This window comes from Myotis myotis, unplaced genomic scaffold (genome assembly GCF_014108235.1).
Source record: "Myotis myotis isolate mMyoMyo1 unplaced genomic scaffold, mMyoMyo1.p scaffold_m19_p_3, whole genome shotgun sequence".
Taxonomy (NCBI): domain Eukaryota; kingdom Metazoa; phylum Chordata; class Mammalia; order Chiroptera; family Vespertilionidae; genus Myotis; species Myotis myotis.
This window is the reverse complement of record NW_023416335.1, coordinates 212298746-212314864: the sequence shown is the minus strand read 5'-3', so window position 1 is coordinate 212314864 and position 16119 is coordinate 212298746. Positions and strand designations below refer to the sequence as shown.

Sequence of the window (16119 nt, the reverse complement as noted above, 5' to 3'; positions counted from 1 at the left end):
GAGGCAAACCAGCTAGGGCTCCTTTTCTGTTCTTGACAGAAACCAGTGAGGGATTTTACTTTAAAATGCACCCCCCGCCCCCCATCTCCTCCATCCTAGGCCAGCTCTCATGGTCCCCGTGGGGTTCCACTCTCCAAGCCCCCACAGCAGCCTGTCTGCCCCTCTCCACCCGCAGTCAGTGCAAGGCCGTGCGGAGAAGGGCTCTCACCAGGGAAGCTCCAGAAATTAAAGTTTCTCTCTCAAACCGAAACAGGCGGCATGGGTTCTGGGCTTCCTCGTCATTGCACTAGACCTGCTTCCTACAGTGCCACTCCTTGGGGACACGCGTGCCGGCCCCCCCCAGAACACACCCGCATTACAGGCGAGGACGAGAGCCAGAGCCGCAGCTTCAGGCACAGAGGGTCACAGAACAGGACTTGCCACAACGAGAGCTCGGTGCCACCGCAACGCTCTCCCTGTAACATCCCGTCCCCCCGGGAGCCCGGCCCGACCTGCACAGGCTGCCGGGGACAGTCCGGCCGCCGGAGAAGGGGCCTCCTTCTTAGGAACAAGCCCACGGGGAGCAGGCAGCTCCTCAGCAAAGGAGCGGGGGGGGGGGGGGGGGGGGGGGAGGCGGGGGGAGGGGCACGCAGAGGCGCGGGCTGCGGCCTGCGGCCTGACGCGGGGGCTCACACGAAGGATACAGGGGTTGCTGTCGTCTGGGCTGCAGCTGTCCAGGATCAGGGGGATGCCGTCCAGCTCGTTGACCTGCAGAGAGGAGAACACGGAGTTACGCACACAGCAGCCCAGAGCGCCGGGGATCACGGGGGATGTTTCTCTGTTTTCTTCCCCTCCTCGTCGCTGTACTGTCTGTGCAATTACCAACCCGGAAATATTTAACAACAGGCGTGTAAGCACAAGTGATACTTTCCCTTTCCCCCTTCCTAAAAATGTGGGGGCGACGGCAGCCGTACAACCCAGGACAAAGCAGATCGCTTTCACCAGGACAGACTCCAGCTGGGCCTGAGGTTACTACAGTTCACTAGCACAAGCTCGTGAGCCCTTTTTCTAAGCTCGGAGTAGGAAAAGCTTCTCGAACTCGGATTCAAAATCCAGAAGCAACAGAACAGGTGTGCCTCGGTTTTTTAAGAGGGCAAATGAAAACTGGAAAAATGATTTATAAGCTATCATAGGCAACGGTTTATTATTATTATTAATATATATTTTATTGATTTTTTTACAGAGAGGAAGGGAGAGGGATAGAAAGTTAGAAACATCGATGAGTATGTGCCCGCAACCAAGGTACATGCCCTTGACTGGAATCGAACCTGGGACCCTTGAGTCTGCAGGCCGACGCTCTATCCACTGAGCCAAACCGGTTAGGGCAACGGTTTATTATTTTAATACATAAAGAACTTAAAAAAATTAAGACCAACAATCCAATAAAAAATGGATAAAATACATGAACAGAAATGACCCTGAAAAGAAAGAAATGCAGGTGGACCATAAAGATACCAGAACATGCTGACTTTGTGCACAGTAAGAGGAAGGCACGTCATTGCCACCCCGAGGCACCAGCCTCAGCTGTCAGTGGCAAACGCCGGCTCTGACATACACTGCGGGAGGGGGACAGGGCCCGGGGCACAGCAGGGCCCACGCTGAGAGCGCCGCCATGGAGCAGTGCCGGGCGCACGCAGCACAGTCCTGAGCTCTTCACTCTTTGGGCCGGGACTGCAGACAGAAGACGCACCGTGGTCATGCGAAATTATGTTTGCACAGATGACTCGCTGCAGCACAAAGTATATTTTTACAAGTTTTATTGAGATTATAATCCTACCAGAAAACCCACCCTTTTAATTCAGTGGACGTTAGTATATTCACCAAGTTGTGTCGCTGTCACCACTATCAAATTTTAGAACATTTTCATCACCCCAAGAAGAAAGTCCATACCCAGCAGCAGACACTCCCTCCCCCGCTCCCGTCCTTGGCAACCACCCATCCACTTCCTGCCTCCAGGGATGTGCCTGATCTGGAGGTTTCACGCCATCGGAAGCCGGGTGGCTCCTTTCACTGAGCACAGGCTCTGAGCTCCCCGGCGGTGGCGGGCGGCAGTGCTCCATTCGCTGTGATGGCTGAATCAATTCCATCGGTACTGTGGATGCACCACATTCATTTATCCACTCACCGGGCGATGGGCATTTGAGCTATTTCAGCCATCTGGATATAATGATGCTATTGTGACCATCCGTGTCCATGTTTCTGAGCAGACACGTGTGTTTCAATTTCTTGGCTCTGTACCTGGCAGCAGCAGAGTTACTAGGTTTTTAGGTAGCTCCGTAGTGAACGTTTTGAGGAGCTGCCAGACTCTTTCCAAGTGGCTGCCCCATCTCCATCGCACCAGCAGCGCGCGGGGCTCCCACGCCCCCTCCTCGGGAACAGCTGCTATGGCTGCCTGTCGGTTTAGCCGTCCTGGGCGTGAAGCAGTATGTCATCGTGGTCCATGTGCACTTCCCTGATGACTGCTGAATGGTTCCGAGTGCCGGCAGTATTTATAACAAGTACCGTGGCCACACCTCACCGTGCGCCAGCCCAGCTGGTCACTGAACTCCGGTGTGACACGGAAGACTCCACGGAGCTGGGAGAGCGCACGGCGGTCACATGAGTGCTGCCGACGGAGGCAAAATAAACAGATCTTCTTGGATTCCAACACACAACACAGGGGCTTCTCAGAGCGCAGAGAAGAGAATGATGTGGAAGAAACAAGGATGGAGGCTGGCCTCCGTGAATGTACCTGTTTGTACAATTCTCGCTTTGGAATCCTGTGTATGGTTTATATAATTTTAAAAATTAAATTCATAGTTATAAAAACAAATTAACCTGATGACATATAAAAGCAAGAAAACTTACTTCACAGAATTAGATCGGGATTGTAACTTCACATCTCAGTGAGATGCGCCCTGAGCTCACAGAGAACCCACAGAAACCTTCCACGCACTCGCCCTGAGCAGGATGCAGTGGCTCTGCTGTTTGGACTATTATTTCTATATTCAGGCTAAAGCAACGGGCAATTAATCATTAGGAGCCAAGACTTTCAGCAGAAAAACGTTAATTTTACATTTCAATTGGAAATGGTGAGCATGCATTCATGACAGATTTTTCTTTTTCTAAAAGCATTTGCTCCCTCTGAAAAGGCCCAGAAGCCGGGACACGCAGCAGGGTGGTCGCTCCGCACCAGCCGCGCTGTCAGAGCCCACGTCCCGGAGGCCAGCTCTCCAGGCCTGTGCGCGACTGGCCAGGCGTGACCGCTTCCTGTCGCTCCTCGAGCACCGAGGCGGCGGGGACGAAGGTCTGAACAGGCACTGCAGGTGCTCGGCGATGGGCAGACCCGGAAGTGAGCCTCAGAGCGAGCGCTCCCTGGGCCACTTACCTACGAGTGCGATGCAGAGTAAGTCATGGACCCCCAAGACTTAGTTTTCTCATCTGCACAATGGAGATGACAGGGCCCAATTCCAAGGGTGACTGCGAATGGACGGGGTGACTGCATAGGGCTGGCTCACAGGGACTTGTCATGGTGGCGAGGGAGTGATGGCGACAGTCGGCAATGGCCTGCTGCTCGCTGCAGGAAATCCAGGGGCCACAGCGAGGAGGGAGCAGTGGCTCCCGGAAGCCGAGAAAACCAGGGAGACGGGCCCACTGCCCAGGACACAATCCTGCTCGGAATCAGGCACAACTAACTGTACATTCATTTTTAAAAACCAGGTTTCTTTGGGGGGGGGGGGGGGTAAGGATTCAGGACCTTTATTCAATGCAAGAGAAACATCTCCTTTTCCTGGGGAGAGAATCCTCAGGTATGCTAAACGGGTAAGATGTTCTTTGAAGGAAGTAAAATCAGTGCTGAAAACTGAGGCTTACGCAGTCAGTGATGGTTACCCCAGTCGTGGCGGAACTGGGGTATGCTTCCCTAGTTAAAGGTTTGTCATTCACACCAATGAATTAGGAAATGATACAAAATAAATTCTTATATAAATTCATTTAATGTTATAACATAAGTGACCCATGACAAGCAGGTCATTTAAGAATGACACAGGGCAGCCTTAGCTGGTTTGGCTCAGTGGATAGTGTTGGCCTGCAGACTGAAGGGTCCTGGGTTGAATTCTGGTCAAGGGCACATGCCCGGGTTGCAGGCTCAGTCCCCAGTGGGGGGCGTGCAAGAGGCAGCCAATCAATGATTCTCTCTCAACATTGATGTTTCTATCTCCCTCTCCCTTCCTCTCTGAAATTAAAAAAAAAATGACACAGGGCAAGGTCACGAGGAGAGGAGGACAGAGTGGAACACCTCGGGAGCGATGGGCAGCATGTGATTACTGAGCTCAAGTTCACTGCCGGGTGCGGAGCTCATGTCAGGGGCAGGGGCGAACAATTAGGGAATTAACAAGTTTTCTTCTGTTCGCACTTCATAAAAGAAGCTGTTTTTCACCCCGCGTGTTGGGAACTGATGCCAGGCCCCCAAGAGATGAGTCATGGGCTGCAGCTCACATCAAGGAGCCAAGCTCAGTCGAGGCCTCCCCAGTGAGCGCATCTCGACAGGACAGCCCACCCGCTTAGACAAACCGACATTTCGCCCCTGGAAACGACGTGTCAGCAGGACAGCTAACTGGTTTGTAGCCGTTCTCTGCCACCTCAGCCAGTGACCTCAGAGAACGCACCTGCGAAGGCGCAGCCCGCCCCAAGCTCCTGCGGGAAGTGTGGGCTGAGAGAACAGCCTGTTATTCGGGCTGCTCTCCCACTGGATAGGAAACCAAAGTAAACCCAGACCAGAGAGGGGCGCACGTCACCGCAGGCCCGGACCCCGCGCACAGGGACGGAGCCCAGCCTCCGTTGGTCACATCTGAACCCAGCGCCTCAACCACGCACAGACGCAGGGTCCCAGCCCTCGTGCTGACATGGACACGGTGGCGTGGCAGGGCAAGGCCTCTCTCGGGGACGAGGCGTCCTCAGACATGCCGGCACTGGGTGCTGCCGGACCCTCTCGGGGCATCACCCCGACTATCTGCACCTGCCCGATGACTCCTGATGTGGAGCCTGTTTTCAGGGCGTGCGCCCCCCCCCCCCCCCTTTTAAAGGGCTCTCCAAGTATTCAGCCCACAGTTACTCTTACTTAGTGACTTCCTCATATAATAGGACACGAGTCCTTGGCAAACATGCGTATAGTGAATCCTGTCCCCCACTGTGGGCCTTTCCTTCGCATTTTCTCAAAGACGCTAACTTTTCCATTTAGACGAAGAACAATTTTCCCATTTTTACCACGATCAGTGCTCGGTGCAGCCGGCGGGTGCCGAGAGCGGGCATTCTTGCCTCCTCACTGATGCTGGGTGCCCTTATCAAGCTGAGGACGTGCCTTCCCGCTCTTCACTTGCTGCAAATTTGTATTGTGAGTGTTAAATTTTGCCAAATGCTTTCCCTCTACTTACTGAGATAATCCTATCTCCTTCCCCTTTTATTCCGTTAATATGTGGTCATTGGTGTTTGATTTTGTAACGTTGACTCAGTGCCTGGATGAGATAAACTATCATTGTTAGCAACGCACTTCCTTTCATATAGTACACAAATCTGTTAGTTAACATTTTGAAAAAATGTTTTTGTTCATGATTCTGTTAATGTTTGTTTCTGTAGCTTGTTTTTTCCTATAAGGCTTTGTCTGGAATATATACAGACAAAGGCACTGTTAGCTTCATAAAATGGGTTGGAAAGTATTCCCTCCTCCTTTATTTCTTAGAGAGAAAGACTGGGTTTTCCTTCTCAGGTGACTCAGAAACTCACCACTGAAGCAATGTGTGCCTGGAGATTTGGATGTGGGGGAAGTTTTTAATTACAAATTCATTTTCTAAAATGTAGGCTATGGAGCTTTTCTATTTACTCTTGATTTGGTGCCAACGATGTTACGTGAGGACTGACTGGAGACTACTCCATACACCATGCCCAGACTGACCGCTGGGCACTCCACTGGGCACTTGGGCATCTGCCGTCCTCATGCATTTCATTCTACACACATTATAAACCTAAAAATATGTTTCTGTTATAATTGCATCAAAGAGCCAGTTATATTTTAAACAACTAAAAAGTGAGGGGGAAGGCATTTTATTTTTACCCACATATTTGATTTCTTCGTTTGAATAGGGTTCACCTTGCTCGTCCTTCCACGTTTATTACAGCCAGTTCTGCTGACAAATTCCTTTACCTGTGACGGTCTGGGAATCTCTATTCTGCCCTCATTCTTTTTGAAAGATAGTCTGGCAGGCTGGCTCTAGAATGACGGTTGTCTTCTATCACCTTAAAGGTAGCACTTCATTGATTCCTGTTTTGCATTGTTTCTGAAGAAAAACCTGCTATGGCTCTTATCTCTGTTCTTCTCTAGACTGACAGGCAAAAGTCAGTGAACTGGAGAGTAGCAACACAACTGGAAAAATTCACCCAAACTCGAAGCTTAAAGTTCTTTGTAAATATTAGAATTTTAAAAATTCTGTAAAGACTGATGAAGGAAAACAGACATAGGTTTTAAAAGAATAGAATAAAAAGAGAAAAATAAGTATAGAAACATAGATAAAATATCATAAACTTTATTAAAAAAACTGAAAATCTAAATGGAAGTTATTTCTAAGAAAAATAAAAGATGTCAAAATTGACACAATGACTTAAAAGTCTGAATAGAATGATCATTTAAGCATTTAAATTTAAATAATTTAAAAATATGAACACGACCAAAGATTCTCTAACAAAAACAGAGCCAAACTGCTCTCCAAGTGGGTACACCAACTTTTTAAGGACCAGATTGTCCATCATGCATGTAAGCTGTCCAAAACAGAAAAAGAGCAAGTTTCCCAACCCCCATTAGACGTTTCCTACGATGTGGCTCCTAACCCAGGACAAGGCAGATCAGCAAGAAAACGACAGGCTCATTACATTCATAAGCCCTAGAGACACGAGACCACTACATGCTGCAAAAGCCATCACGGTCTCAAATTAGATCAGAAAGCCTACAATGTCATTATCCTCATTAATGGACTAATAATGACCTCGATGTCACGGGAAAAGGTCTGATGTGTAGCACATCTTTGTGATTTGATGTGGGGAAGCACGGGACTCGGTTGGAAAGTTTGTAAGGAGGAACTCCGAAAGGTCAGGGGCCTCTAGGGGGAGCCGGCAGAAGGCGAGCACCCCTGCCTTGACTTTTCCAATCAAGTCTGAGCCCCCGGTGTCTACTGGAATCGTTATGCTTAGTCTTCAGATGTCCTTGCTTAAAGGACACTGCAAACGCAGGTGTCTTCTCAAGGATGCTTGCCCTGCTGATAGCATCTAGAAGTTCATTTTTGTTCAAGCTGTTGTTACAATGAAAGCCTGAGGAGGAAGGAGAATGGAGTTGTTTGGTTTCTCAAGCCAGGCAGCCCCTTAGCCTTTCTTTCACAGAAACGTGTCAGAGTCATCCTGGCAATTTAATTCTCAGAGAACTGTTTTCGTGAACAAGGCTGTGTGCCAGAGACCTGGAGTAAATACCACACCTCGGAGAAGAGGCAGGTGGCTCCCCAGAGCACAGCAGACACAGGGAGAGGCTCGTTTCCTAACTGGTGGGGTCAGGCTTTGGGAGGGAGGGTCAGTTCTTACACCAACCTGTGCCCTGCTACTGACTTTAACCTTAGGAAGTGAGGCACATCAGCGACTTGGTCCTGGGGCTCCTGAACCCCGACAGGCTGCAGCGGTTCCCAGGACCCGGTGAGCAGGCCAAGCCCCCCAGTTGGGATTGAGCAGAATGAAGGTCGCGAGAGTGGTTTCTTTGCATTTTAGCTCACACGGGCGGAGCATTTGACTTTAATTTAAAATGAAATGTCATCTTTGGATTTTAGTATTTCCCTGGGAATTTCATTAATGAGATAGAATTAATATTCAAATATAGGGTATCTCTTGTGGGCATTTTATTACTACAGTGAATTTAGGCCTTTCGCTGCAGTATCTTAATGTGGAATGAATTTCTGCCTTGAAGTCAAAGTGATTTGGGGGTTAATTTGATTCATGTATTTGTCTGACCCACTTAAGAGTCCCGTGGGGGCACAGTCTTGCCTCCCTGCAGTGGCCCAGGAGAAAGGAAGGCGTGACCAGCACAAGGGCGGGGCCTCCTAAGGTGGGAGATGTCCCGAGGACCGAGGCCGAGCCCCTGTCCCCTGCCCAGTGCACAGACCACAACCCACCAAGAAAGGACACGGAGGCAGAAGCCACTCCCCGCCCGCCACGCCATGGCCGGAGCTGAGGAGTGCACCGTTCCCTGGCTTTCACCATAACGCCTCGGTCCCAGCTCATGGATCTTGGGGTGACGGTCCAGGCACACACATGCATGCATGGATTGTAAAAGCTCCTTCGGTGATCCAGCAGGGGAGAAGATAGCCTTGAAGTCAGGAAAATAACTTGGATTTTTTCCTAAGTGTAAAATGAGCCTAAAGATTTTATGCAGGTAAATGAAATAATCAGTCTGGATTTTTAAGATGCCCTGACTATCCAGTAAAGTGTGGCTGGAGGAAGGGGCGTGGCAAGGAGGCAGCACGGTCAGAGCCCAGTGGTGACACAGGCCAGGCCACGCTGGTGGCTGTGGGGACAGAGGAAGCAGGCCGACGTGAGATGCAGCTAAGGTACATCAGAAGGAACTGCTTTCTACAATGGTGGCGGTAAGAGAAGAGGGGACATGGACATTCAGTCATGCTGGATGTGGTGGCCTCACCTACTGACGCAGAAGCAAAAGGCAGGGTGGAGCCGGAGGGCTCAAGAGCATGGCTGTGGACCTGTGAGGGGTGACGCGTGGAGACCTCCAGGTGGACGCCAGCAGCTGTCTTCTGTGTTTCACTCCAGGGAATGGGAGCAGTCCTCTGTCCCTGGGCTCGAGAGCTACTTTCGAAGTCACCTGCACACAGGGGTCTCCCCAGCCCAGGAATGAGGTCTCCCAGGGGTGGGCGGAGACAGCAGGCTCAGGACAGCCCGAGGCACTGGAGCACTCGGAGGTCTGCGGAGAGAATCCTGGGCTCCTGGCAGCTTCCGATAACCGTGGCATCATCACCATGTTAGTCAAAAGGTGAAACAGGTGCAGGTCGCCGCGGGCTGGCAGCGCCACCCGGTCCCTGAGTAAATCAGGGGAGTCCCTCCTGAGCACGTAATCGGAGTCCCAGTGGGCGGGGAGCCGTGCTCGTGTCTGTGCAGAGCCCAGTGTCTGGCCGCCTAGCTCAGCTACGGCCTAAGCGTGGGCCCCAGCGGGAGGTGGGGTTTGGTGGTCGTGGAGCAAGCACTTGGGCGCCCCTGGCCAAGGTGAACCTGAACACCTTCACCGCGGGAAGCTCCTCGGGAAGCCTGCCCTCCCTTCTGAACAGCGGCCTGCAGGGCGCCATAAAGGCTCCTTAAAACACCACTGCGCCGCCCGCTCGCCCACTCACGTGCGGTCCTGGCGCAGCCGCTTCCTCCAGCTCAGCTTCCGCGCCCGGAGCTGCTGAAAGCTTTGTCTGGGCTCAGCCTCCCCATCAGAACTTACTGCAAACATCTTTCACACCCGTCTCACTGAGCTGTGAATACTCTCGCCTCCCCAAAACAGAAAGAAAGTTAAAACTTGCGTTGTTCATCTTTTATAAGAAAAATAAAACTCACTTGTGCTTAAAAAAAAGAAAAAAAGAAAAAAGGTTGGGCAATCCAACACTAGCTACCGCCGCCGAGTGTAAGCGCTCATTCCCAATGGATGAGTTTGTGAGCAACATGGATATTCACTCTTTACCTGGAAGGAGCTCACTGATAAAGAAAACCTTTTCAGTTAACAGTTACACTGATCGCCCCGGCCTGAGGCTCAGCTGGTTGGAGCCCGGAAATCAGAAGGTGGCGGGTACAATTCCCGGTCAGGGTGCGTACGGGAGGCAACTGATGGATGTTGCTCTGACACTGATGTCTCTCTCTCTCTAAAAATCAATAGCAAATCACATCCTCAGGTGAGGACTTTTAAAAAATTAAAAAGTTACGGTGATCATCGGGTTATTTGTCCTGGCATCATTTTTCAGGGTAACTTCTTTTAGACGCTTATATCTAAACCAAATTATACTGTGGGCTGTGAAATATGCCAATTTCTTACCTTGTTCTGCTACAAATAGATAGCAATAACACACATACACATACAAACACACCCAACTAAGCTGAATAAGAAATATTTTTATTCTAACTGACTCATTCTGTCCCAGCCCAGGCCACAAGAAGAGCAAGGATGACTGGGATGGCAAGTTCAACTTCAGGAAGACTGACAGTGCTCCTACGAAGAAGGCCTACTGCGTGCCAGGGGTAAAAGGATGCTGGTCTTGGGGACTGGAGAGAAAGCGAAGCACCAGTGGACTCACTGTTTCCCGAGCCCTCTGCCCCTCTAAGTTCGAGGGCTGAGGGGCAGGCAGCAGGGTAGAACAGAAGGTGGTCAGCTACGGGGCCAATGGGAATTAGAGTTCATTTTACTAGGATCCCGGGCCTGAAGCCTCACCGCAGCCCAGGCTGGGGGCGCCCTAGGATCTGACCCTTTCTTTTGAGGCCAAGCCCCCGCCCCCCTGAAGTAGGGACAGCTCTATCCAAGCACACCTGTCTTTCTCCTCGAACCCGAATATATTATACACATACATGTTTTAAAAATATGGTGTCATTATCAAATGCACACTATCTCACATCTTTCCGTATAATAAAAATTCTTTGAAAAAGTGGGTTTTTTAAATGGTAGATACGCTTCTATTCCAATCCACGGTGATTTATTTAACCTCAGGACATTTGAATCACTTCTAAATTTCAGCCAACACTATAATGAAAATCCTTACCAAAATGTTTTCACTCTATCAATGATGATTTACTTTGGGGAAATTCCCAAAAGAACTACCAGATGAAAACTGTTAACATATTTGATACACATGCCAAACTGCCCCCAAAGGACTCTTCCAACTTTTTCCACCCTCAAAACTGCCACTTGCTTTTCTCCTACCGGCCAGCGCCCGCTCTTTAATAAATAACAAATGTAGTTTGGGGCTTGCTCTGCCTTTTACTAGCGGAAGTGGGGCACTTCCCACCTGCCCAAGGCTGCAGTGAAGGCTCTGGGATCAGGCGTTAGTGTAAAGCTTGCTGACCAGCTAGCACATGTGCCGAGCTGCTCTCGGAGCGCGAGCTGCAACCTGAACGAGGACGAACCAGCCGTCCTGCTCTCCCAGGTGGACAAGCACGCAGGCAGGGAAGCCGACAACCTGCAGGACAAGCCTTCGCCCAGGTTCCCAGACGACAGACTCCGCAGAACCTCGTGTCACTGCAGGGACCCAGTGAGAGCCAAGAACAGCCCAGACTTGTTCGGAGCCGCGTCCCTCGGTCACCTTTCCTTCCAGGCCACTGCGCGCGGGCGCTGGGAAAGCCAGCAGGGGGAGGAGGAGCCCGGAGCAGCCGGGACGCGGGGACACGCAGGAGAGGACTGCGAGAAGCGTGTCATTTCCTCAGTGAATCGCAGGAGTCGCGGATTGGAACTGTGCGCGGAAAAGGAAGGGGCTTTTCCAGAACAGCAGGGCCCAGGCTGCTGAGGTCCCCACAGGACAGGGGCAGTGTGATCAATACAAATGCTTTTAATTCAACCACATAAGCCAGGAAGATGAACCACCCATTTTTCTGGAGCATCTGCATCTGAATTCGGTGCAATTTCCTCATGAATTCTTCACCCAGTCGATAAGATCTGTTTAAATGAGTGAAGCGAGGTGGTTTTAAAGAAAATTGGTATATTCTGCTCTCCAGACGGAAAAAAGAGATGTGTGCCCATGTGAGGAGGAAATGCCTCCCACGTGGTGGGTGAACGCCGCGGCATCACCCACGCCACACACACACCTGCTCCCACAGGCCCGCGCAGCCAGGGCCGAGGCTGGCCACACAGGTGTTCTCCCCGAGCTGGAATGTGAAACATCTCCAGGAGTTGTCCAAGGGGAGGCTCAGAGGCGGCCGAGCGTGTCCCTCCTGTCAGGGCTGCCACACCCTGCGCGGCCCTGCCCTGGCTCCCACCCTCAGCGGCTTCAGCGGCTGCACAGCCAGGGCAGCAGGAGGCCCAGCGCAGGGCCGGCTCTGCCTCCTCAGCCATGTGGACACAGACGAGCCTCCGGGCCTCTCAGCCACAACGGGCAGGAAGCCGGGGCACAGCAGAGGGTGCCCTGCGGTGGGTGCCCTCCTAGAGGACACGCCTGCACCAATCTGGCCTCTACCAAGTGCTCAATAAAATGGCTGGTGTTAACACCGCCCTTTACTTATCCTTCCTGTGGCATTCTTTGTAAAAACTTTAAACTCGCTGAACCATAAGAAAAAAGTAAGATCACAGACTTCCTTTCCCACTGCTGTCGTTTCTATAAGACAGTTTAAGCAAAATGTGAAAAGCGGACCAGTGACTTAAGGAGCTAGGTGAGAGACCGCCGTTTTTAAGCAGAAGAGGGGAAATACGGGTCCGAAAGTGCATGAATCGCGAATGCACTCGCATGCGGTGATTAAAGCCTCCTTGAGTCCCACAAGGCCTGGCACGGATGCAGGAACCCCAGAACCCCGGTCCGCAGGGAAAACGAAGCCACTCTGAAAGCTGTGTCGGCACGTCTGCGCCCACACGCAGAGCTCCGTGCAGACAGAATAACCCACCGGCCAGTTCACAAAACGCGTCCACCCGCTGCTTGGGGTGCTATTCCCACCCCAATGCATCACCCTCAATGTCACAGTCCGGTGCCTGAGCAAACAGAGCGCTGTCCGGAACACACTCAGTGTTCAATGTTTAACCCGTGGCAGCGTCTCAGCTGCCCGCTGGGTTCCGAGGAGCCGGTGCCGCTGATGCACAGCCCCGGAGCCCAGCCGCTGCCACGGTGTTAGACAGACCTGCCCAGCGTGCGTGCGCCCGGCGGGGCACCACACGGCCCGGGAAGGAGCATCTCAAACCTGGGAGACAGCCGGAGAGGAGGGCCAGGCCTCCACGTGGCCCTGCTCTGAGGGCCACAGGTGATCCGGGGGGCGGGGGTCCCAACAGCCCATCCTTCTGTCCCCAGTCTGCCATCTAGGAACTGACTGCCCGGCTGCCAGCCTGTCGCAGCCCCTGAGCGCCACGCAGCTCCACTGTCCCCACTGTCCGGGTGCAGGTCACTAGGAGGGGACCGTTTCTGAGTAGACGCATTCCAGAAACGCACCCTGCTGTCAGAACGTCACCTCTGCTGGAGAATGGGAAACGGACAAGAGGAAGGAAACACACTTATATGCCAACATGTTACACACATGCTGGGTGCTCAGAACAGCTTTGCAAGGTAGGAACGGGCGTTCTGACCTGACAGATGAAGATGAGGCCTGGAAGGGTCCTGCAACTCGGCAGAGAGCAAGGGAGCGGGAGAGCCCAGGTCCGTCCGGTTTAAAAGCTCACGCCTCTAAAGCTCGCACCACACAAGGGCAGGAGGGTGTTTCTGGTCTTCAGGAAAGAGACAACGGCTGAAGTAGCATGAAATGAGCAGGAAACCTCAGAGTGTGCAGCTGAGAGTACCCGGCCGTGAAGGGGAGCCGAGAGCCCGAGCAGCCAGAGGCCCCGGCGGTGACAGGAGGCAGGTGGCCTCCAGCGACTGACTCATTTCACAGAAGCTGCAGGAAGCTGCCGGAGGCAGTCTTCCCGGGACTGATGGGTGTCAGACACATTCGCTGCTCACACAAAACCAGGGGGATATGGAGAGGTGAGGCCGCAGAGAGCGGGGGGCGGGGGGACGTGACGCGCCCCGGGAATAGTGAGAGGAGCACGCCGGACCCGGCTGAGCGGGGAGCGCCCGTTCTCTCCTGAAGGCAACAGGAAGGCCTTCCGCAGACACCGAGTTCCAGACACACGCACTTGATTTAGAAGTTAGTTACCAAGCAAAGTGCACAACCTGCGGGTACAACGGAGAGAAGTTTATACGCAGGCAGCCCAGCACCCAGGGCTCCCGCGGCCCCACCAGCCGCACGCCCCCTGGTGAGCAGCACTCTCGCCTCCATTAGCTCAGGGCGCTCCTGGCTCTTCTGCAATCTGGGAAGGGGAGCCACACAGGCCCCGGGGCCCGGTTCCCTTCAGAGACGCCGCTGCCCCACAGCACCGTCCTCTCATCCTGCCCTCCCCCCGCAGCGACACACTGCGGCCACTCAGCCATCCTAGTAACACACTATCCAGCTGCCTGCTGGTATGAATAAGGCTGCTATGAACGTCCATGCACACGACTTTTGGTGAATAGAAGTACTAATTTCTGGTATATACCCAGGTAATTGCTGGTTTAGGAAAGTAAGATATGTAACAAAAGATTACCTTCTCATGCTGTTATTGAAATGCTGGCTGATGTGACCTGGGCTAAGCAAAGGCAAGCGGTCTTAGTGATGACGAATAAAGGCTGAAAACAGACCCTTTCCAGCAGGAAGAATGGGCCAACAGGACCAGAAACGTTTCCCGAGAGGTGAGCCACTTACCCCGGAAACGACCCGTCTGGACCCTCCTGCATCTGCACGTCTATTTTTTGTCAAATTTGGGACCCTGTATCTTTGAACACTTTTCTGGCCGCATCCTCTTTCCTGTCTCCTCTGGGAGCCTGATGACAGTCAGACCACCTATCCGAGCCCTACTGTCCGGGGCCCTGCCAATCTCCCCATTGTGCTGGGCCAGCATGGCCATGGGTGAGCCTGAGGGGGTGGTGGTGAAGGATTAAAGAAGAGAATGAAGCTGGGCCGGGTGGGACACTGCCCTCTGATTAGAGAGACAGCGCCATGGCCTGCAAGCTGAGTCTTTATTTTATAGCAGATTCCACAGGCAAAGTGAGGGCGGGGTTAAGATGTTCACAATGTTCTCTCAGGGCTCGAGGCTCCTCAATTACATGCGCCTGAACTCTATCCAGCCCACATCACTCAGCCTCGTGGGACCACAGGTTCGGACCATACGGTCAAGCTTACAACTGTAGCCTTTGGCTATAACTGTGCGGGGACTTGCACGTGGCTTTGCCACGAGAGGATCGTGCCTTCTCGTTAGTCCGAGGCTTGAACCTGTCCAAACGCGGTAGCCGCTCTCCACACCCCACCTGCCTGCTTTCTGTCGTGGAGGCTGGATACTTCTTACTCTGCCCCACGCTCACCGCCTCCTTCCTCTGTCCTCTCCACTGGGCTGCAGAGCCCGTGGACAGACTGTAAATGTTAACTCGGTTACTACATTGTTCAGCCCTAAAACTTCCATTTGGCTTTTCTTTCCATCTTCTATTTCTCTGCTGAGAGCTCCTATTTGTTCCAAGTTTCATCGCTGCTCACTGAAACACTTCTGTGAGTGCTGCTTGGGCCCTGCCCGGCGGCCCCGCATCTGCGCCGTCCGGGTGCCGGCATCTGCTGACTGCCTTCATCATTCGAGTGGAGACCTCCCAGGTTCTTGGATGGTTTCTAGTTGGACCCCACATTCTGGGTGCAATGGCAGGAGACTGGATCCTGTGCATCTCCTGCCTTGGCCAGCGTGGGGAAGCAGCCTGTTACTGCCACGCGGGGTGGAGGTCCGGGCCCTCCACCAGCTGCCTCTGACCCCCGAGGTGTGCGGCTGGCCACGCAGCTCCTTACGGCTGGGAAGAAGTGAGTTTTACACCTCTTTCTCGAACAGGTGGTGTCCCAGTTTCCCACGCGGCTTCCGTTAACAGCTGTGCAGGGGAGGGAGGGCGCCTTGTTACGAAGGAGTGGGATGAAAGTCCTGGCTCCCCACCCAAGGGGGTGAGGGGCACCTCACTGTCTCGGGGTGAGGGTTTAAGTCTACGCTCCCTTTGCCAATGCAAGTGAGGATACATTTTCCCCGTGGTGTTCGTCTAAAATAGGGTGGTGACTGTCTACAGGTCTGTCTTGCTAAGTTGCCTCTTTCTCAGTTCTTGACCAGCTTCTGATGGTTCTTCCTTCCACCCCCAGTGGTGTTCTGGGCCAGTAGCTTCTGGAACATCAGCCTGAGAGGAAACTGCCCTCAGGCTGCTGCTCAGTCCGAGGCCGTGAGGCAGGCCGCCTCCGCCTCGTCACCTCTGGTCTCGCTGTGAGTTTCACAGAAGAGGTCGGGGCTGCGGCTGCGTGCACGCAGCAGGG

At 52.8% G+C, this 16119-nt stretch overlaps 1 protein-coding gene across 1 annotated transcript in view; it reads right to left on the bottom strand.

Annotated features, from left to right (window-relative positions):
- The window catches only part of ATXN10 (ataxin 10), a 127322-nt gene that overhangs the window by 24741 nt on the left and 86462 nt on the right, over positions 1-16119 (bottom strand). Inside the window, exon 10 of the mRNA XM_036298058.1 lies at positions 684-747. Coding sequence (XP_036153951.1) covers positions 684-747 — 64 coding nt within the window. The remainder of the gene's footprint in view (positions 1-683; positions 748-16119) is intronic.